Raw genomic sequence first — 18,639 nt, 5'->3', positions numbered from 1 at the left:
AACGGCAATCCGAGGCGAAGATCCATTCAGCTCGATTTGCTAACCTGAGGTAGGTTTAGGTGGTTGAAAAAGAGGGAAGCGAATTAACCTCCAGGGGTTGGATCAATATTAGAAGTTAAGAACCAGTTATGTAGCCCCCGTGTAGTTATAACCAGGTAGGTAATAGTTAAGGTGGCCTAGGTATGTAGGTAGATAGCGCCATCGGGGCCCCGTTCGCTGCTAGGTGCTCGGGTATTATTACCGACTCCAACCGGGACCTTTTAAGCGTGGCTCACCCGGCCGGTTGGGAATGTTCGCTTACTTCCAAGGTTATTATGAAAACCATTGCTATGTACTTTCATAGGTAAGTGAAGCGAGTAAGTAGTACGTCTCCATCGATGCGGGACGCGTCAACTTGTATGCTTTTGCTCGGGCACGCATTCTAGATCCAATCAGTTTTCGCAAGGCGTGTGATGGGATGTGGGCGGTACATTCCAATAACCTGCAACTTGCATCTTGGTAGGGTCTAATGACCTTTCAATTGACGTTATTCTAGCGAACTTATGTGTAGTTGAACGCGTCGAAGTACGGGGTCAATTTGTATAGATGGCTGCACACTCTGTGTAGGTGCGTAGGGTATGAAACCTGTTTAACATGTGAAAAGAATGCGAATCGGAGAAGCTCTCTCTGCAGTCGTCAAATGCAACATTGGTGTGCCAGAACCTCATGAGGCAACCGAAATTCTTGCATTCGCAATTCAGTTACGCCGTGACATCGGCATACTAGCCCATACTTGGAGCTATATGTAGAAAAGGGCGCCTGAGGCGTAGCAAGAAGACCCCGGAAAGTCTGATGCCAAGCCTCACACTAAGACGACACTTCTGACTATCATGTCGGTTTTTTTTCTGCATAGTCCCTTGTTCGAACTGCGTCACCGCTTGTAGATGGAGTTTTTTGGTATAGAATATCATCATATACCTAAACAGTCTTGACCCATCACCACAATCAGCCATACCTCCAAACCAAGTCATACCCCTATCAACATAACCATCATGTGTCGAGACGGCTACGCCGCATCCGCGGCCTCCTTTTCGGCGATGACCAACCCCGACCTTGTGTGACCCTACCACCAAGAACAAAAGCAGAAGTAATATCAAACATGCGGCACGACCGCGTCTGCTGACTCATCGTGGCGGTGCCCGAGCCCACTTACCCTTCCGGGCTTTATATGCCCCGGCCGCCTCCCGTATTGTAAGCGCCCGCCCGCCGTTTTACAATGGGGCCGGACAACCGCTTTCTTTGATACAGAACTGTTGGGGATCCGGATCATTTACTCGTGCCGTTCCGGATGGTATGTCGGACTTTTTTCGTCTATTTTCTTTATTATATTTCTTTTAATATGTAAACTGTCGCAATATGTACTGCCCTGATTGACCACTCTCAGGCTCTCCTAATAGCTTAGCCCTGTATAAATATGACTACTTGATCCAAGTATCTTTAGAGACACTTGGGTAGAGCTTTTACATTCTTTGATCTTATTTTCTTGGGACTGATGGCTGATCTCCAGCTTATGTGACATAAACATAATTTGCAATGAGATTTAACCGGCTATAAAAAACGTCACTGTGCCCGCTATATATCTATCGAGGCTATTACTCTTTCAATGGCTTCCTTCTTGCTCAAGAGCTCCTGGGGCACGTACAAGGTCCGAGACATTAAGACTATGGACATTGTGCTTCTCAGCCCAGTCGAGTACTTTTGAGTACGGTCGGCACTTGTGAATTCTGCTCATAGCAAGTGTCAGTGAGTACAAGCGAAGTCAGCATGAGAGGACATACACGTTGAAGTCGGGGAATACTTGTTTGAAGCCCTTCTTCCAAGCATAGGTCACTATACCGAGATCAGGCTCGCACATAAGCTAGGGAAATGTCAGTGATTTTACGTAAATAAGTCCCCCGGCCTGCCCTACCTTTTGTCGCAGCATATCTAGGCAGTGGTCTGCAACTTATGTCAGTGTAGTTCTTCATTCGACTTTGAGGGACCCACCCAGATGAAATCTCAGCGTCACGGGATCGTCCCTCCACTCCTTATTCTTTGGCAGATAGTGATCCATATACGATGCTTGACGCAACATGTTCAGGCAGTGGAGTCCATGGAACATTTCAAAGGCACCCATGTACCCGCCGCCCATCTCCTCGGTATATTCGGCAGCATACTCGGAAGCGTTGATTCTGCGCACATCATCCCTGGATAATCGCATCAGGCCTCCCTGGGCAAAAGTGATCTTCTCCCACTTCTCGTCGATCTCGTCACTCGGCAGCGCGCTGAACTCGTGGGGGCCCCTCAGCGTCCCATCGAAGCGCCGGATCTCCAAGTCGTCGTCGTTGAAGATCTCGAGCGCCGGAGACCAGGCACTCATCTTTTGTGTGCACTTGTTCCTGGGCTGAGCAAATGCAACGGTGCCGAAAGCAAGCAGGCTAAAGAGGATACCGATGAAGATTCCAGCAAGAACGCATGGCCAGCTAACGGCTTGGTCTCGTGCAGTGGGCTCCGGAATGCAATTATCACGAGACAGTAGTTTCTCGTCGTCGGCATCTTCGCTCAGAAATTCGTAGCTGGGCGGGCTCTTCATGGCTCCTGACGTTGTATGTTGTAGATGGTGCAAATCGACAAGGATCGGAATCAGAGAGCTATGGCAAGTGCTGCAATACTGTGTAGTGTTGGCCCTGCTGTCCATTAGGCAGAGTCAGATGAAGGTACAAGTCTACTTGAAAAGTTGCCATTTCCAGAGTCCTGCATAGCTGTGGCTTACGTACTTAACCTTGGTGCTTTGTTGCAGCACAAGTGCAAGTAAGAAGAAGGAAGAAGGAAGAAGGAAAGGTTAGTTTATTCCTGACTACTATGGCGGAGTGCCAATATATGGCCATATGGGCCATATGGCTCTAGTGGAGCCTATGGTGCCTCAGGCACCTGCAACATGCTTCCTGTTGGATTTTTCTCGCTCCTATCAACACCATGTCCTCCTACCTACCTACAGTCTGTTACACAAGTCCTTTGACCGGCAGTACCACATACCAAATCAATTACGGGTTGAATACGGAGATGGGGCTATATATAGCAATAAGACTGGCTAGTAAAGATAGGAGATATGTTGGTAGAGGGAGCATTGCATTTTATGTAAATATGTAGGACTTTTTACCGGCCCAGGATTTAGCATCTCGATGATTCGGCATATTGCCGAGTAGAGAAATGCTTGGTGGTAATATTAAATGCTGACCTTGGGTTTGGGTCAGCATGGCTCCAACGGTTCTAGCAGGATTGGTGAAGGATCACTAAGAGCCACATTTTGGGGCATATTGAGCTGCATTACAGCTATCAACTGCAGCCATCGGTGTGAGGTTGGTGGAGGGAATATATGGCGACGCAGGTATTACGAATTTGCACAGGGCTAAGACGCTGATTGCAGCTGTTATGGGGGAGTGTATATAGTTGAGCTATCAGCGAAACAACCATAACAATTCTCCAAGTGGAGTGTGATGTATATATGGCTACGATTGTACCGCTGACGGCCATATCAGCCATCAGGAAAGTATCCATCTCCAGTACTTAGCCTCCCAGCAGAGCTTTCCATGAAGCATTTATCTCTGGGCATGTTTGTTGCTATTGATTAGTGCTTCGTTGCTTTACAAAAATCCCGGATGAGTATTAGTACAGCACTGCCGTTCCTTTAACCAGAAGAATAAAGGAGTCCTGGGAGGGAAGTACATGTAAGAGGTCCCTATGGACGTTCGTGAAATACCCTGCCCGGTGAATCTGATGTGCATGACTTTTAGCCCCTGTGTATTGTATTTTCGGGAAGCCCTCCGCGCTTACCATTGCACTATGCAGGTCAATCGAGCTAATACCTTAGGCCGTGCAGCAGATAAGATCGTGTCGTGCCGCTGCAGGGATGTGACTACATATCTCCTCAGCCCTCTTATAAGGGTGCACCCGTTGATCTGGGCTGTTGGCCGAATTACTACACAGCCAAGGCAGCGCCATCAGCGCTAGGATTTCCGGTAGATGAACAAATATATCCGAGGACTAGTCTTTCGAGCTATGTGATGATGACCCCCGAACCCGTACTGGTACCCACCCGGACCATCTATCACCCGAATAGTCTAAGGACTGTCGAAGGACGTGTTCTGTGAGCTCGAATCATAGCTTGTCTCCTTAGCAGACTTCAGTCCTCCTTTATTCAGGTGCCGAGTGTCGGTTTATCCTAGCATCATGCCTCCAAATATACGACCCCCAACAGCTCGGTACACCATACTGGGCGACGACAACGACTCAGGCGAGAAGACATCTTCTGGAAGTAGGGCCCGAGGATCTCCGTTCTTCACACACCTGGTTAAGTTCTGGCGAGAGCTGGCAATTTTAGGTCTCTGTATCGTGTGTGCATTCGTCACGCTCGAGCACTCTCTGGAGCCATTTGGAAGGGGGACAGGGGCACAAGTCCAAGACTATCGTGAGTGTCGTCAGCTCTGCAAGGGAGATAGTAGCTCATACTCACAGGCCTAACATCGGACGAGGAGCGATGGAGACAATTTCATTGGGTCTCCGATGTCTATAGCTCCAAAGGTCCGGGAGCCGAAGACGCTGTGAATGCGGCCTGGGATCGAATTGTGCCAGCGTTTGGATTTGTAGCTGTCAACCATACGTGGGCTGCGGAGCACAATCTCCCGGCCAGCATGGGCCTTCCTTCGGATTCTTCCAAAGGTGTCTACATTATCGATGCGTCAGTCTCTCCACCCCCTCATAAACGCAGTGCAGCTGTTGACGTTTGTCTCTAGATATCATCAGCTCCACTGTCTCACCATCATCCGCAAGACCCTCACCGAAATCGTCTCGGGTAAGACTCCCAGTGTACCAATGCCGCACTCCATGCATTGTTTCGATAGCTTGTTGCAATATGTGATGTGTGGTAACTCGGGGGATACTTTGTTGTATACTTGGGGTCGCAACGAGACGGGGGATGGGCAGCTGCGGAAATGTGTTGACTGGGACAGCAGGAAGAAGTGGGTGAGAGAAAATACGGCGTGCTATGCAGACGGTGACCATCCGATTCCGCTGTTTGATCATTTTAATCACTGCGAGATCAACGACGATGGCATATCGGGACTTGTGTGAATGTTTGATTGGTTTCGGAAACTGTACAGTAGTAGGCAGAGAGGAAGAATCAGCTATTCATAGTAGTCATAAAAGTTTGATTCGCTCCAAGACAACACAAAGGATAATTACATAGATCATACACTTCCCGAACTCTCCCCAATCATGCCGTTTCCCCCCTTCAAGTCACTGTACCTTCCTTTCGCAGAATGTTTGAAGGCCTTCCCAAAGTCTACAGCTCTCAATCTCTACAAGTCACATCTCTCTCTTTCTCGATCTATAAAATGTGTCACAGATTCTACAGCTTGCAAGCCTGTTTGTCAAAATACAGAAAATCTCGTAATATATTGTCGCCGACTGTCTCGTATGTGATGTATCCTGATCTTGAAATCATATCCACGCGCCCCCGACTACATAGCCGAAGATAGCCTACCAGCCCTCGGCGATCTGGGTACCGTCGACGGCTTCCTCATTGCGTTTCCAGCCCTCAGCGATTTGGGTACCATCGACAGAATCCTCACTGCGCTTGAGGGCTTCGCCGACGGGAGCGATACCAGTTGCTCCTAGATTCTCATCAGCAAAGAAGGATACGAATTTGAACTCGCACAATCAACATACCTGCACGCGGCAGAGCCACGACTTGACTGACCATGCCAAGACTAGCGAGGGTGACGAGAAAGTAGTTCATGATTCCTTGTAGGTTAGAAGACAGTTGATAGAGTAGACTTGAAGTTTGCGTTGGTGAGTTTCTTGTTCATGTGGACTTGTGGATGGGTGCAGCCTCGTCCTGTAATATAGGACCATCTATAGGTAGGTCCTTCATACCTCACAATCTGGCTGGCGGTGTTCACTTACGCTATACATTATGTGATCCCATCATAAATGCCTTATACAAATTTCGGGGCTGAACTACCTATAGAGGTGGAGGGGGTATGCCCGGTATTACTTTCCAATGTAAACCCCCCAGAGGCTGACGTTGGGGGATGTTATTAGGGCCAACGCAAAGTCCTAGGTTAGGTAGATGTCAGCATCCGAAAAGAGTAGTATTTTGAGAGGTACGGCAATGTAACAATGTTGGTATGCGGCGAAGCACTTGTCATCACTGTATAAAGTGCACCCCCTAGCTAGCTCCATGTACGAATTGTAGGAAAATCCTGATTATTGACCGGTATTATAATAGCATTATAAGTAAGCAGCGAATTGCGTGTATTGTAGGTTTAAAACGGAGGGTTTAATAAGGAAAGCAAAAGGATTTATCTCAGCTAAAGCTATGCAATGGATTCTTAGTTCCGAGAGAGTCGGAACCATCTGCCGAACGGCTATTGCAACATCCCCCCTGAACCCCTGAAGCGATGTTAATATCAGATTCAATTTTTGAAAGGACCTCCACCGCCGACCACAAGCCGGAGAACCAGCACTCCATGGAGTCCTTACGACGTCGCCCATTCTTTCTCCAACCCACACCACTGATTCTCCTCTCCCTACTGCTTGTCGCCTGCAACATCTCTCTATACGCGCAAATCCGGTGGCTGCAGCTCGCAGCCGACGACCATGGCTTCAGTGAGTTATTGACCTTCGACACGCTTCCCCAAAACGCACACTAACGACCGGAAAGCCGGTATATACTCACGAGGCAAATCGTGGAAACAGTTCCACACCTACACGGAATACAGCAACGTGAACCAATCCATATCCGACATTGCATGGAGCAGCTTCACCACCAACGGGTTCATTGCCATTCCGCACCGCGAGGCGGCACGGGCTGGCCTCCCTGCCGCCGAAGACTTTCCCGACGACGCGGAGAAGGGGGTGTATGTATTGGCAGGCTTTCACGAGCTGCACTGCGTGGTATGTAACCAGTAAACCTCCCTTCCCTCCAGTAACAGCCTAAGTCATCCGGGAATTTTTTTTTCAAAGTCTTAACTAACGCGCGAGCAGATCTACCTGCGGGAAGTGATCCAGGACCTGATGGCAGGCAAATCGGTGGACGAGAAAGCCGTCCATATCAATCACTGCTACGATGCGCTTCGGCAAGAGATTCAATGCCGCGCCAATGACATCCCGCTGTACGCGCCCTATCAGTCGAAGCTGACAGGGGATGGCCAGTTTCGGCTGTGTCGGGATTGGGATGCTCTGACCGAGTTTGCGAAGGAGCATACAGCTTGTTGGCCCACTGGTCACTGCGCGGATCTTGCAGCACTGTGAATGTGTACCTAGCTAGAATGCGATGGGGACATTGCGTGTAGGTAATTATGGTAGCTTCATGATATGTCTTATTGTAAAGAAAGCAGATTGGGTTTACAAACTAGGGACCTAGGTTAAAGGGGTATTTAGACTCAGTTCAAGGCAGAAATACCCATCTCATCTCAATTATTTTCATTAGTTACGAAGTACTGGAACTCGCGAAAGCGGCCCCCCCGTCTCGCCTAATTCAAGAAAATGTATTCTCAGATAACCTAAAGTTTGCCATCAACCACCAGGCATCAATGATGAAGTGGCTGGCTCGGCGGTCGAGCGCAGTTCGTCTGGTTTCCTTTGAAGTCTAAAACTACGCGAGCACACGGCTCTTTTCATGGGAGATGCGCCCCTTTTCGTATTCAAGTAGTTGAGGAGCGGCTGGAAAATATGAACATGGCTCTTGCTTTATTATGTAGCTATCACTGGATTCTGCAATATTTTTTGTGCTTGCGAGATGTGTTTTGCATCGTTGACACGATTTTGCGAGAAATTCTATACCTTACAGCGTGTGTTTGGGAGACCATCACAGCAGGCTCGATATAGGCAGCACAGAACCATTTCGAGACGCCTCGAGAGCTTCCTTCAATACTGCTGCATCTCGCTCCGAACATGAATTACTCCATGCATCGGCTCCACCTGGCTCACCAAATGATTAGAGTCAGTGGGTCCAACGACAGAAGTATGCAGCGCCCCCTCCGTCGGCGCATAGCGACTCCAGTCAGAGTTCAACGCTTTGTGCGACTGATTGACACCATCGAGCCGGTAGAAACCTGCTTCCAGACTCCCCTCAGACTTCAGCGAGCGCGTTGTGAAGGCGGATTTGATGCCGCTGATCAGCGAGCCTGGCGAGATGGCAGTGAAGAAAGTGCGCATGGGAGCACGTAGCGCAGGTAGACATACTACCATAAGTCCGAGACCGCATTCTATCATGGTCCAGAAGAGGAGGAAGGTGATGATTTCTGCCAGATGTTAGATTAAATTCTTGGGTGAGCAGGGGATCGGGGAGGAGATCTGTACTTTCGCCGTCGGATTGGGCAAATGCGTTGACGACGTAGATGATGTAGATGGCCATTCTTGCGCCGGAAGCTCCAATTGTGCTGTCATTGATGTTAGTCACGACTCACAGCCCCAGCCTGCTGTCCAGGAGAGGGAGGAGGCTCTGACAACTTACAGTATACCAACAAGAAAGACGGCGATGACGCTCAATCTCTTGCTGACAGCCATGTGCAACCCCAAAATTTTGGGAATTGGCAGCGACCAGATGAAACAATCCATGATGAAATCCGAGATAGCATATGCCTCGAGAAACTGTAGCTGCGCAGTACAATGCTCCGCGACGAGAGCCACGGGTGCCCACGCGTATGCAGGACGAGCTCCACAGAGAAAGATGGCTCCGATTCCGAAACTCAAAGTCCAGATGATAACTAGTGCGATCATGGAAGCTGTAATTATATTGAAGGCATCTTTGCTTGTCTTGCTGGCGCAGAAGATCTTGCGGTAGAAGAACAAGATGCTGAGCTTGAGCGACCCGAAGGCAAAGACTCCAATGAAGTCGATGAAATATTGGATCTGTGACAAGCGTCAGTAATACTTTCTTTTCAGTGGCCCGATCTTGATTGCCGAACACGCACTTGCTGAAGAATGATTTGTTGGGGCGAGGTGAAAAACAGATATGCGTCTGGACTTGGGTCAGTTGAGACAGGGACATGCCCCCCCAATGCCTCCTTCGAAACACCCCAAATCAGGAGCCCTGCCATCGCAAGCTCGAAAGCCTGGACACAAGGAGTTAGTCTGTACTTTGAACTGAATGGAATGAATGTATTGCGTGGGCATACCAGCGCTGGAATACATAGCCAATCGTCCCACCAAAACGCACTCTTCGCCTTGGCTCTGGTGTAGAAACGTAGAGCTACACAAGTGGCGCCGAGAACGGGAAAGAAGATACTGATGAAGATGACTGCTGCCGGAGTGGCATAATAATCTGTCATGGCTGAAGGGCCGTCCATATTGACGGTGATGTGGTGATACCGGGGAAACGGCTGTGAAGTGTTCAAGGTTGTCGAGCGTCAGGAAGCTTGCAACTCAAACACAGTTGCACGAAATAGCCTGACGAAGAAAATCAGAAAAACGTTGGAACCATGGAAGTGGAAGAATAAAGTCACTCAAGATTGTGATTTGATACATGTAACGATAAACGTGGGATCCAAGCGTGGGATCCGGAGGGACATTTTCAAACACTCGCACACCTCATATTGTGGCTGCATGGCGGCCGAAGATTCTTGTAGTTGAATGGTACGAGAATCCTTCGTGGGTGGTACACACCTACTATGTACCTTAGGTAGGTGGTTGCTGGCATGCAGTCAGCAACCAGCGACCAACGTACGGTGACCGTTTCGATATGAATACTCCTCACGTTGCACGTATTCAATAATGTAAATATACATAGGTATGTACCTAGCCTAGGTAGGTCTGCGTTGGGGGCTGAATGCGAAAAGCAACCAACGCAAACAAAGCCCCGCCCTACCCGCGTCTCCCTAACCTCCCTAACTCCTTACTTCGACTTTCATCGTCAACATCTACTCCGCATCTTTTTACCCTCTCCTCTTCTCTCTTATCCCATTTGTGTCGCGTAGAATTTGCCATGGCTGTTCTTCAAATATTTTTGACGACAGTGCTTTTGGCCGCCCTGCTGACGATCGGAGGTGCCATACGCCGTCTGTTCTTTCACCCCTTGGCTCATATCCCTGGCCCGAGGCTGGCGGCTCTCACCTGGTGGTATGAATTCTATTTCGACGTCATTCAACCCGGCCGATATGTCTTCAAAATCCAGGAGCTGCACAAACGATACGGTAAGCCCGATAGGTGCGCACGTGCAGTTCACAGCGCAGCATTCACTGATCTATCCACCTCGTAGGACCAATCATCCGGGTCACCCCGGACGAGATTCACATCTCCGATGTTGGATTCCTCGACACCATCTATGCCCCTTCATCGTCCCCGAGAGACAAGTATGAGTACCAACTGAGATCTTTGCGGGTTCCCGGTGGAGTTGGCACTACCCCTAGTCTTGAAGTCCATCGCAAACGACGTGAAGCTCTGTCTCCATTCTTCAGCAAACGCAATGTGGTCTTCCTTGAGCCGACGATTACCGACAAAGTTCAACAGCTTTGTCAATTGCTTTTGAAGCATGCCTCCGAACAGACGCCAGTCAATCTTTCAGATCTCTTCTTCGCCTTCTCCAATGAGTAAGCTCCCTTCAAATTCGGACGGGACGAAGAATGGTTCTAACAGAGGCTAGTGTTGTCAATAACTTCTTGTTCTCTCAGAGGACAGACACGCTTTCGGATGAACAGAAAGCCGCCACATTACGCCATAACAGCTACGAGCTCATGATGGGATGTCATCTCAACAAGCACTTCCCGTTTATTCCCGACTTCCTGGAATCTCTCCCGGAATCCATCAGCAGGCCTATCATGCCACCTGGATTGCTTGATATGCTAGACCTATTTGATGTATGCGTTGCCCTGAAAAGTATTGGCATGGTGTTCTAATACGAGAGACGCAGCGAGTCCGAGCCGAATTAGTAGGCATCATCAAAGCGAAAGCTTCTGGGGCCGGTAGCAATTCGCCGAGTGCGAAGTCTGTATATTATAATGTGCTCGACAATCCTATTTTGCCCGCATCAGAGAAGGCCTTGCTCCGGCTAGAGCAAGAAGGTGCACTTCTGGTTCTCGCAGGAACGGAATCGCCAGCCAAGTCCCTCAACACGATATTCTACCACCTGCTGGCCAATACACAGATCATGAGCAAGCTACGGGAAGAACTCAGCACCGTCCCACAACCAGCGTCGTGGACCCAACTTGAGCGATTGCCATATCTCACCGCGGTCATCGAGGAAGCTCACCGTCTCTCCTTCGGCGTCACGGCCAGAACAGCACGTATCGCTCGGGAAACACTTATATACACCCCTACATCTTATGCAACTTCCTCTTCGAACATGGGAAAGTCCTTCAAGATTCCCGCCGGTACTCCCATGAGCACAACCACCTTGAGCGCCCATACCGCACAGAGTGTTTTCCCCGACCCGTTCGTCTTCGATCCGGAACGCTGGCTCGGCGAGGAGGGCCGCAAGCTCCAGAAATACCAGATGTCCTTTGGCAAAGGCAGCAGAAAGTGCCTTGGCATCGAGCTGGCACGTGCCGAGATGTATCTGGTGATTGCGGCGCTGGTTCAGGGCTTTGATATGAAACTGTGGAAGACCGAGGCGAGCGATGTGGCATTTGTTCATGATTATCATGTTTCAATGCCGAGCGCTGAGTTCAAGGGGCTGGAGGCTACGATAACTACCCTATGAGGAAATGCAACACGGTTTCACTAGTCAAAATAACCATCGCTTAGTAAAAAGGGGCGCGTCCAAGTGATGGCTATCGGCTTCGGGGGCGGCGATTTTATCGGAAACGAGTGCGTAAATAAAAGTAATTTTAAGACTGAAATATAACTTTTGTTGGGATGCTCGGATTATAGAGTCTCCAGTGACTCTCCAGAGTTGAAGTACCTAGGTACGAAGCTTCTGTGGGAATGATTCTTATTGTTTTCTCTGCTTGAAAAACGTTTGCTACTCAGGCGTTATATTTAAAGGCCCAGTACGCAATCGTAGCCCAAGTGCTTGATGAAGGATAGGTACTAGACATGGGAGACTACAGAGGGGGCATGGAAAAGGGGGAGGTCACGTGGACACCCTTAGCCCATACACTGACCAAATTTAGAGGATTACATGCGACGGTTGCATTATGTCATCCCTTCCCCCCCCCTAAATCGCCAAGTACCCCACACCCTAATTTTTTTCACTGGATTTGATTTTTCAAAATGCGACAAAACAACATTGAACCTCAAAACATTGAACCTCAAAAATGAGAATCTCGGAAATAAAAAGCAAGCAACAATAAGAAGAACCAAAAAAAGTAAACGATCCCTCGGACCGGAATCGAACCGGTGACATTTCGGTAAACAACTAATTATTGAAACAATTAAACAATTACAGCCGAACGCCATAACCAACTAGACCACCAAGGGATGAAAATTTCTGCCGCGGTTGGGGCTTAACTAGATAGCGAAGTGGTCGTGTGGAGGAAAGCCAATCAGATTCGTGCATCTGTATCGTATTGGGAAATATCCGTTGGTGGGTGGGGGCCGTATGCATGTACGATGGCGGCTAGCAACTCAACTAACCTACGTAGGGGGCCAGAGCGGCTAAGAGAGGTAGGCAGGTAAGGTACTGTACCTAGGCAATGTGCTTGGCTTGGCTGCTTGGCTTAACTCTTAACTTTTACTGCTTACTTGCTGCTTACTGCTTCGTAGATTATGACAGCTCCAGTACGTAAGATGCCAAGCATTAGGGGATCATGATGTCTTTGCCGTCAGACTCTTTTGCCACGGACTATAACTGGATCGTCGTTCACTAACCTATGGAGATCATGTATACGGTTTCTTCATAGTTGGTGCTGGAATCTGGGGTAGTACTTTGTGATCACAGTCAAGTATCTCACAAGTTTTGGAACTTGGACTTCATCGAGGATGCTAATATGCTTCTCAGATAATAATAGTATATATTTGCATCGTCATCTCGTGGACTTTATGAAAAGAAAAAAACCCCAGTATAAGAGGGTTTTGGAGCGCTGTTAGTCCTTGAACCACTTCGGCGACCTCGTGAAGCGGCCGCTTGTTCAGAGCACCAACGTTTATGCACTACCACCCACGAGCAAAGAGGCTCCTTGCTTATGCGAGAGTTTTCTGTCATACATGCTGTGGTATTCGCTCTCGTTTGTTGTCAGCTTAGAATTTGAATTGTGCTATGGTTACTGTCTACCTAGTAGCATGGCCTTCACAATATGCTGTTCTAACAAACTCGCAGCCCTGATTTCCTAGGAGGAAGGAACCAGAGAGTTCAGATACACTTCAATATTCGCGTATCCAGAGCTGCTGATCTTCATCGCATCACTTGCATCGGCAGGATTCAACCCATGTGCATTTTCCCACTCATCAGGGATCCCGTCGCCATCAGTATCTTTGGGTGCAGTCCCACCAACCCCTCCTACAGAGCTCGCATCCTCTCCGCTGATCAGTGCCCCTTTCTTGCCGAAGCTTTTCACTTCCGCAACGAGGCCCTCATCCACACTGTCGCGTACTGGAAACTTGGCGCCGACATTATCAAGAACGTACGTCACTGCATCGGGCGCACTCATCAGACTCTGCGGGCTTGGATAGTCGAACTGCGTCTTTTGAATGCTCATATCGCTATAACAAGAGGTCTCGACACAGAGCGGAGAACCATTCAGAGAGCCGTCCTTATTGCTGTCGTAGTAGTTCTGCGATACATCTAGGGAGAGTGAGCTCACGCCCCTGAAGAGCGGTGGATAGGTATCTATAAGCACTTACAGCCCTGGAAGTTGGCGTTTCCGCGCGTGAAAGCTGTCACACCCGTGCTCGGCCCGGAGATGAAGTAGTTGTTGATGATGTTGGCCTGGCTCTGGCCAGCGCTGTCGCCGGCAATGTAGCCGCCGCCACCTCCCCAGTTATAGACCACCTTATACAGCGTTAGCAAATAATGGGCTGGTGGGGTGGGGAATCAAATCAACTTCACGCTTGGAACATCTGACTCACATTGTTTTGGAAGTCGTTCATACCCTTTACCTTGGGGTTTCGCGTCTTGTTGTCGATATATAAGTTTCTGAAGAGACTGATGCCAAAATCCGACTGCATCAGTCCGCCGCAAGAGTGCGTCTCCAAACCCTGCCCGATGATGGTGTTCTGCACCGTAACGTTGTGCACTTCGCCGTTGATGGAGAAGGTCTCATCGCGACCCCAGGTGGCTGAGACGTGGTCGAAGATCATGTTGCTGCCTTCAGCGATGGTGATCCCGTCTATGATTAGAGGTTAATGTGTGATCTTTTAGGTCCTACAACATCTTCGGATAGCAAGCACTAAGTTACCTTTACCCGAATCGCCACCCTTTCCCATGCGAAATCGAACATATCGTACAATGGCATCGTTCGCGTTAGAAAACGACATGCCGTTGCCGTAAATCGTGATGCCCTTGAGCGCAAAATACAGTATCAGCAATTTTCTCCTTTCTTTTTTTTTTCACATCAGAACACGGCAGATAATACTCACGTCGCCTGGCGCTGTCTGTCCGGCAATGTAGATGTTCTTCGAAACCGCGATCCGCGTCTTGATCTTAACGGTCCCGCCCACGTCGAAGACGACGATGCGGTTCGCTTTCGACACTGCGTCACGGAAAGACCCGGTGCCCGAGTCGCTACGAAGTGTTCATGAGATTAATTTATTTACTTTGGAGCACCAAAGTATTTAACGTGTCTAGTCTTACTTACTCTAGATTCGTGACATGATAGACCGACCCCGTTCTGCCTCCGACGGCATTGCGCCCAAACCCTTCGGCCCCGGGGAACGCAAGAAGTGCCGATGTGCCCGGAAGGGCTGTCGCGAGGGATGCGATTACCCAAGACTTGAAGGCGACCATGGCTGCGAGGGCGATGTTCGACGCCTAAACACGGAGTGTTATTGATGTTGGTGTTGAGGAGGTAGCGAACTAACGCCGTCGTCGTGGAGAAAAAGGACACCACAAACCGTTACTAGAGTGGCTGCTTCCAGATATTTAGCGTTCCAAGGCTCGCAATTATCCTAATCCAAGACTTGCTAAGAGAGCCGGGGGTGGTAAATGCCCCAATGATGAAACGTTGGCGACGGCACCGAAGTCAAGATCGGGCAGGATGCCGGGGCCTAATGTCAGGGGTTTAGTGCAGGCTAAACTTGACGGCCATGCAGTGCTGTGAATACGAGATTGAATCGCCGTGGGAGGCACCACGACTTCACCCGGGGTTCCTGCAAAGATATTTAACACCTACCTAGGTAGGTTAGGTAGGCTCTACCCCTTTTAAAACTAATAAAAATCGGATGATAGGTCAATAGGTGCCTTCGAGCCTCATGGGCAGATACTATCGAAGATTGTTTAATCCAAGGCTGTCACAGTCACGTTTACTCGAAAAAATATAGCATAACAATTATACCAAGACGAAATCTCTATTAGCATCTTCTTCCCTGTATAACATCTCATGCAACATTTATTACCGCCCTTCAGGGTATCAACTCATTCCCAAATATAATCGTCAACAGTTCATGATCTAAAAACCCTGGTATATCGAATCGAAAAGGAAACAAAAGTCATCTCGCCCGGCTACGCTTCAATGTAAATGAAGAGAACAAAAGAAAAGAAAGCTATGAGGTACCCTGCTTCCAACCCGACAAGAGAGAAAAGAAAGAAAAAGGAATGACATGTTTTACATCTCATCCTCGAAGAACTTGATTAGCGTCCTGGCGCCGGAAACCCCTAACCCCATGAACGGGTAGCATATGTACACGGGGTCGTGCTTGACGCCGAACTTCTCCCTGAACTCACTCTTGGCGATGAGCCGGAGCTGCTGCGCGACGGCCTTGTACGTGCGGCTGAGGAGCTTTGCCTTGATGCCGTTCAAATTGCTACCGATGACCAATTCATCCATGGCGCCTGCGCCGAAGGTGACGTCGCTGACGCCCGACGCGGTCAGGCTCTGGATGGCGCGCGAGATAAGCGTCTCGATACTGCCAGACGGCGAGCCAGGGAAATCAAGCGCGAACTTGATCTGGTACCCGTGCTCGGGCGATAGCCGGTGCAGGATCACCAAGCCAACGATCTCGCCGCTCTTGTCCTCCGCCCACAGGTACCGCCGGTGCGCCATCGCCTGCCACGGCCGCACCTCCGTGATGTGCACCTGCTTGCGGCCCTTACGGCCCTCCTTCCAGTCCTCGATGCGCTTGTCGCACCGCGCGCGCACCTCCTCGGGCACTTCTTGCCCCAGCACCGTCTCGTGGATCTTGATGTCAGCGTTCTTGGCCTGCCGCTCCTTCTTCACCGTCCGGTTCGCGCTGTTCACATCCACGCGCTCCTCCGCCACGCAGGTGAGGGTCCGCCAGCCTAGCTTCGCGCCCAGGATCTCTTCGACCTGTGCCGAGACCAGGATCCAGATAGGTCGCAGATCCTCGTTGTTCTTGAGGTGCTGCAGGAACGCGCCGATGACGATCGGGTACTGCCGCGCGTCGCAGAGCGGGTTGCCCATGATCATCGCGTACCCGTTCTCCTCGGCGTAGCCGACCGCGGCGCCCGTCTCGACGTCCCGCCAGATCTTGTACCGGTCGTCGAGCCAGGAGGTGTTGGTCGCGTCGCCGTAGTTGACGATCAGCTTCTCCAGGTCGGGGAGGTGCTCGTTGGAGTGGTCCTCCTCGTACGCGTACCGCACCGTGTCGGCCTCCGGGAACGGCGTCTTGTCGGAGGCGTCGAGGTTCTTGGCGGGAAGCGATTTCGGATCGCGCGGGAAGAGCGTGGCGTTGCGGACGTCGCCGAGGTTGAGGAGTAGGAAGAGCACGCGCTCGAGCCCGATGCCGCACCCGGCGTGCGGCGGCGCGCCCCATTCGAAGGCTTGCATGTACTCTTCCATGCCGTCGGGGTCGACGCCGGCTTTCTTCATGCGCTCGAGTAGTAGTTGTGGGTTGTTGATCCTTTGGCCTCCCGTGGTGATTTCTTGGCCGCGGAGGAAGATGTCGAAGGAGTTGGTGACGGTCTCGTCTTTCGGATCCAAGTGCGTGTAGAATGGCCGTGCCGAGGAGGGGAACTTGTCGAGGATGTAGTAGTCGGTGCCGTATTTCTCTTTCACGAGCTGCCCAAGCCGGATTTCTGATCGCGTCCCTAGGTCCTCGTCTTCCGAAGCTGGCTTTCCGTCGTCGTCTTGCCAGCCCGATGAGTTTAGTAACTGAACTCCTTCCTTGAAGCTGAGGCGCGGGGTCTGATCTAGCCAGACCAAATCCTCGTGCGGGAATTTCGATTTGACGTTGTCCAGCTCCTTGCGACAGCGAGAGTAGATGCCCTTGAAGATAGACTTCAGCATGTTGTCAATCACGTCCATGGCCTCATGGTAGTCCTTGTGGATCTCCATTTCTAGGTCCAAGCCGGTGTATTCCGTTAAATGTCGGTGGGTGTTGCTGTCTTCCGCCCGGAAGACTGGCCCAATCTCAAAGACGCGGCCAAAGTCGGCAGAGATTGCCATCTGCTTCGCTAACTGTGGGCTCTGGGCCAAGAAAGCGTTCCGACCGAAGTAGTTCACTCTGAACACTTCAGCTCCCGACTCGGTCGCAGCTGGCTGCAGTTTAGGGGTCTGGATCTCGATGAATCCTTGTTCCTCCAAGGTTGAGCGGAAGATGTTGCAGATCGTCGATCGCACGCGGAACACGCTCTGCATGACTGGCGTGCGCAGATAGATCAGTCGGTTCGCCACACGGGTTCGGTTCGAGGCCATCAACTGCTTCTCGTGCGTCTCTTCGTTTTCCTCCACTTGCTCCATGTTGTAGGTGTCGATAGGTATAGGCTCCTGCACAGACACCAACACGTGCATACTCTCAATGGTGATTTCAAGGTTGTGTATGCTGCACGTCTTGATCGGCTCCGGTGGTTCGCGCACGGTACCTTTAACATGCACCAGGCACTCGCTGTTCAAGTGCTCTGCCCATCTTACGAAATTCTCCGATACGACGCCTTCGTTGGCTTGTAAAACGCCTTGCACCGTATCCATCTGCTGGCGCAACAGGATGAAGGCTAATTTAGAACTTACCGGCCGCACATGGTGAAGGCGCGCGGTAAAGCTGATAGTCTCCCCAACACGGTCGGCCGATAGCTGGTGCAGTCGGGACGAAGGCGGCAGGGTCTCATCGGTCACTGTACCGTAGCTCTCCCGCAGCTCTGGCGGCTCGGAAGCTAGGGCGGCTTCCTCCTCGTCTTTCCGCCTCGCTTGTATTGATTGCTGCTCTTCTTTTGCTAGTTCCTTCTTTGCTTGCTTTTCGTATATGGCTTTTAACTGCTTCTTGTCCGACGCTTCCTCCAACGCATCCGTGTCACCTAGGTGTATCTTTGTGATGTGGTTTTTGGCAGTGGTGTGTCCCACAATCCGATTAAGTAGGAGAAGGGGCTTCTTGAGCCCGAGGGAAGGCATTGCGTTATCTGTTTAAGAGATATTTCTTGTGGGGTGAAATGGAAATATGGTGAACTGTCTGCGATCGTGTTTTGATGGTTGGTGTAAAGTGCCTCTGTAATGGTACAAGAGGTAAAGTATGGAAGGTAAATCTTTAAGTATAGCAGTTCGCTCTCGAGTACATATGTTTCTCAAAAAGCAA

General features: G+C 50.2%; 8 protein-coding genes and 1 non-coding gene across 9 annotated transcripts; 3 read left to right on the top strand and 6 right to left on the bottom strand.

Moving 5' to 3' along the window:
• Positions 1-1,639: 1,639 nt before the first annotated feature.
• On the bottom strand, positions 1,640-2,611 carry GGS25DRAFT_522563 (uncharacterized protein; the record flags this gene model as incomplete). Its single annotated transcript, XM_049264264.1, has 4 exons — positions 1,640-1,763; positions 1,818-1,897; positions 1,949-1,977; positions 2,026-2,611. 4 exons carry the CDS (start codon positions 2,609-2,611, stop codon positions 1,640-1,642), a joined length of 819 nt encoding a protein of 272 aa, XP_049115447.1.
• Positions 2,612-3,952: 1,341 nt separating this feature from the next.
• On the top strand, positions 3,953-5,291 carry GGS25DRAFT_494167 (uncharacterized protein). Its single transcript, XM_049261329.1, has 3 exons — positions 3,953-4,486; positions 4,534-4,756; positions 4,812-5,291. The coding sequence occupies exons 1-3, from the start codon at positions 4,249-4,251 to the stop codon at positions 5,146-5,148; spliced, it is 798 nt and encodes a 265-aa protein (XP_049115446.1). The 5' UTR covers positions 3,953-4,248; the 3' UTR covers positions 5,149-5,291.
• A 265-nt stretch (positions 5,292-5,556) lies between these two features.
• GGS25DRAFT_522561 (uncharacterized protein) lies at positions 5,557-5,815 on the bottom strand (the record flags this gene model as incomplete). Its single annotated transcript, XM_049264263.1, has 2 exons — positions 5,557-5,690; positions 5,746-5,815. 2 exons carry the CDS (start codon positions 5,813-5,815, stop codon positions 5,557-5,559), a joined length of 204 nt encoding a protein of 67 aa, XP_049115445.1.
• A 664-nt stretch (positions 5,816-6,479) lies between these two features.
• GGS25DRAFT_522560 (uncharacterized protein) lies at positions 6,480-7,332 on the top strand (the record flags this gene model as incomplete). Its single annotated transcript, XM_049264262.1, has 3 exons — positions 6,480-6,687; positions 6,743-6,975; positions 7,066-7,332. 3 exons carry the CDS (start codon positions 6,480-6,482, stop codon positions 7,330-7,332), a joined length of 708 nt encoding a protein of 235 aa, XP_049115444.1.
• Positions 7,333-7,543: 211 nt separating this feature from the next.
• GGS25DRAFT_494163 (uncharacterized protein) lies at positions 7,544-9,774 on the bottom strand. Its single transcript, XM_049261328.1, has 5 exons — positions 9,201-9,774; positions 8,997-9,137; positions 8,537-8,934; positions 8,383-8,462; positions 7,544-8,324 (listed from the first exon to the last, which is right to left on the bottom strand). The coding sequence occupies exons 1-5, from the start codon at positions 9,369-9,371 to the stop codon at positions 7,948-7,950; spliced, it is 1,167 nt and encodes a 388-aa protein (XP_049115443.1). The 5' UTR covers positions 9,372-9,774; the 3' UTR covers positions 7,544-7,947.
• A 232-nt stretch (positions 9,775-10,006) lies between these two features.
• GGS25DRAFT_522558 (cytochrome P450) lies at positions 10,007-11,719 on the top strand (the record flags this gene model as incomplete). The annotated part of the gene is made up of 4 exons (XM_049264261.1): positions 10,007-10,214; positions 10,280-10,610; positions 10,664-10,877; positions 10,931-11,719. The coding sequence occupies 4 exons, from the start codon at positions 10,007-10,009 to the stop codon at positions 11,717-11,719; spliced, it is 1,542 nt and encodes a 513-aa protein (XP_049115442.1).
• A 615-nt stretch (positions 11,720-12,334) lies between these two features.
• Positions 12,335-12,438, bottom strand: GGS25DRAFT_t66. The gene has a single exon. It is a non-coding gene; the product is annotated as a tRNA-Tyr (tRNA).
• An 848-nt stretch (positions 12,439-13,286) lies between these two features.
• On the bottom strand, positions 13,287-14,902 carry GGS25DRAFT_514647 (polysaccharide lyase family 1 protein; the record flags this gene model as incomplete). The annotated part of the gene is made up of 6 exons (XM_049263013.1): positions 13,287-13,741; positions 13,801-13,948; positions 14,026-14,285; positions 14,355-14,457; positions 14,536-14,680; positions 14,754-14,902. The coding sequence occupies 6 exons, from the start codon at positions 14,900-14,902 to the stop codon at positions 13,287-13,289; spliced, it is 1,260 nt and encodes a 419-aa protein (XP_049115441.1).
• An 817-nt stretch (positions 14,903-15,719) lies between these two features.
• On the bottom strand, positions 15,720-18,458 carry GGS25DRAFT_514646 (aspartyl-tRNA synthetase; the record flags this gene model as incomplete). Its single annotated transcript, XM_049263012.1, has 1 exon — positions 15,720-18,458. The coding sequence occupies one exon, from the start codon at positions 18,456-18,458 to the stop codon at positions 15,720-15,722; it is 2,739 nt and encodes a 912-aa protein (XP_049115440.1).
• Between the last annotated feature and the right edge of the window lie 181 nt (positions 18,459-18,639).

Source organism: Hypoxylon fragiforme (assembly GCF_022984875.1).
Source record: "Hypoxylon fragiforme strain CBS 206.31 chromosome Unknown GGS25scaffold_6, whole genome shotgun sequence".
Classification (NCBI taxonomy): Eukaryota; Fungi; Ascomycota; class Sordariomycetes; order Xylariales; family Hypoxylaceae; genus Hypoxylon; species Hypoxylon fragiforme.
Note: the sequence above shows the minus strand (reverse complement) of the source record. Positions and strands in the feature narration are given on the sequence as shown.

Bases quoted from the DNA above. Each gene is read 5' to 3' on its own strand.
- GGS25DRAFT_494163 (XM_049261328.1), bottom strand. From the start codon at position 9,371: ATGGACGGCCCTTCAGCCATGACAGATTATTATGCCACTCCGGCAGCA. The intron at 9,138-9,200 runs GTATGCCCACGC...CCTTGTGTCCAG, and splicing joins GGCTATGTATTCCAGCGCTG to GCTTTCGAGCTTGCGATGGC. The intron at 8,935-8,996 runs GTGCGTGTTCGG...CGCTTGTCACAG, and splicing joins AACAAATCATTCTTCAGCAA to ATCCAATATTTCATCGACTT.
- GGS25DRAFT_494167 (XM_049261329.1), top strand. From the start codon at position 4,249: ATGCCTCCAAATATACGACCCCCAACAGCTCGGTACACCATACTGGGC. The intron at 4,487-4,533 runs GTGAGTGTCGTC...TCATACTCACAG, and splicing joins GGCACAAGTCCAAGACTATC to GCCTAACATCGGACGAGGAG. The intron at 4,757-4,811 runs GTCAGTCTCTCC...GTTTGTCTCTAG, and splicing joins GGTGTCTACATTATCGATGC to ATATCATCAGCTCCACTGTC.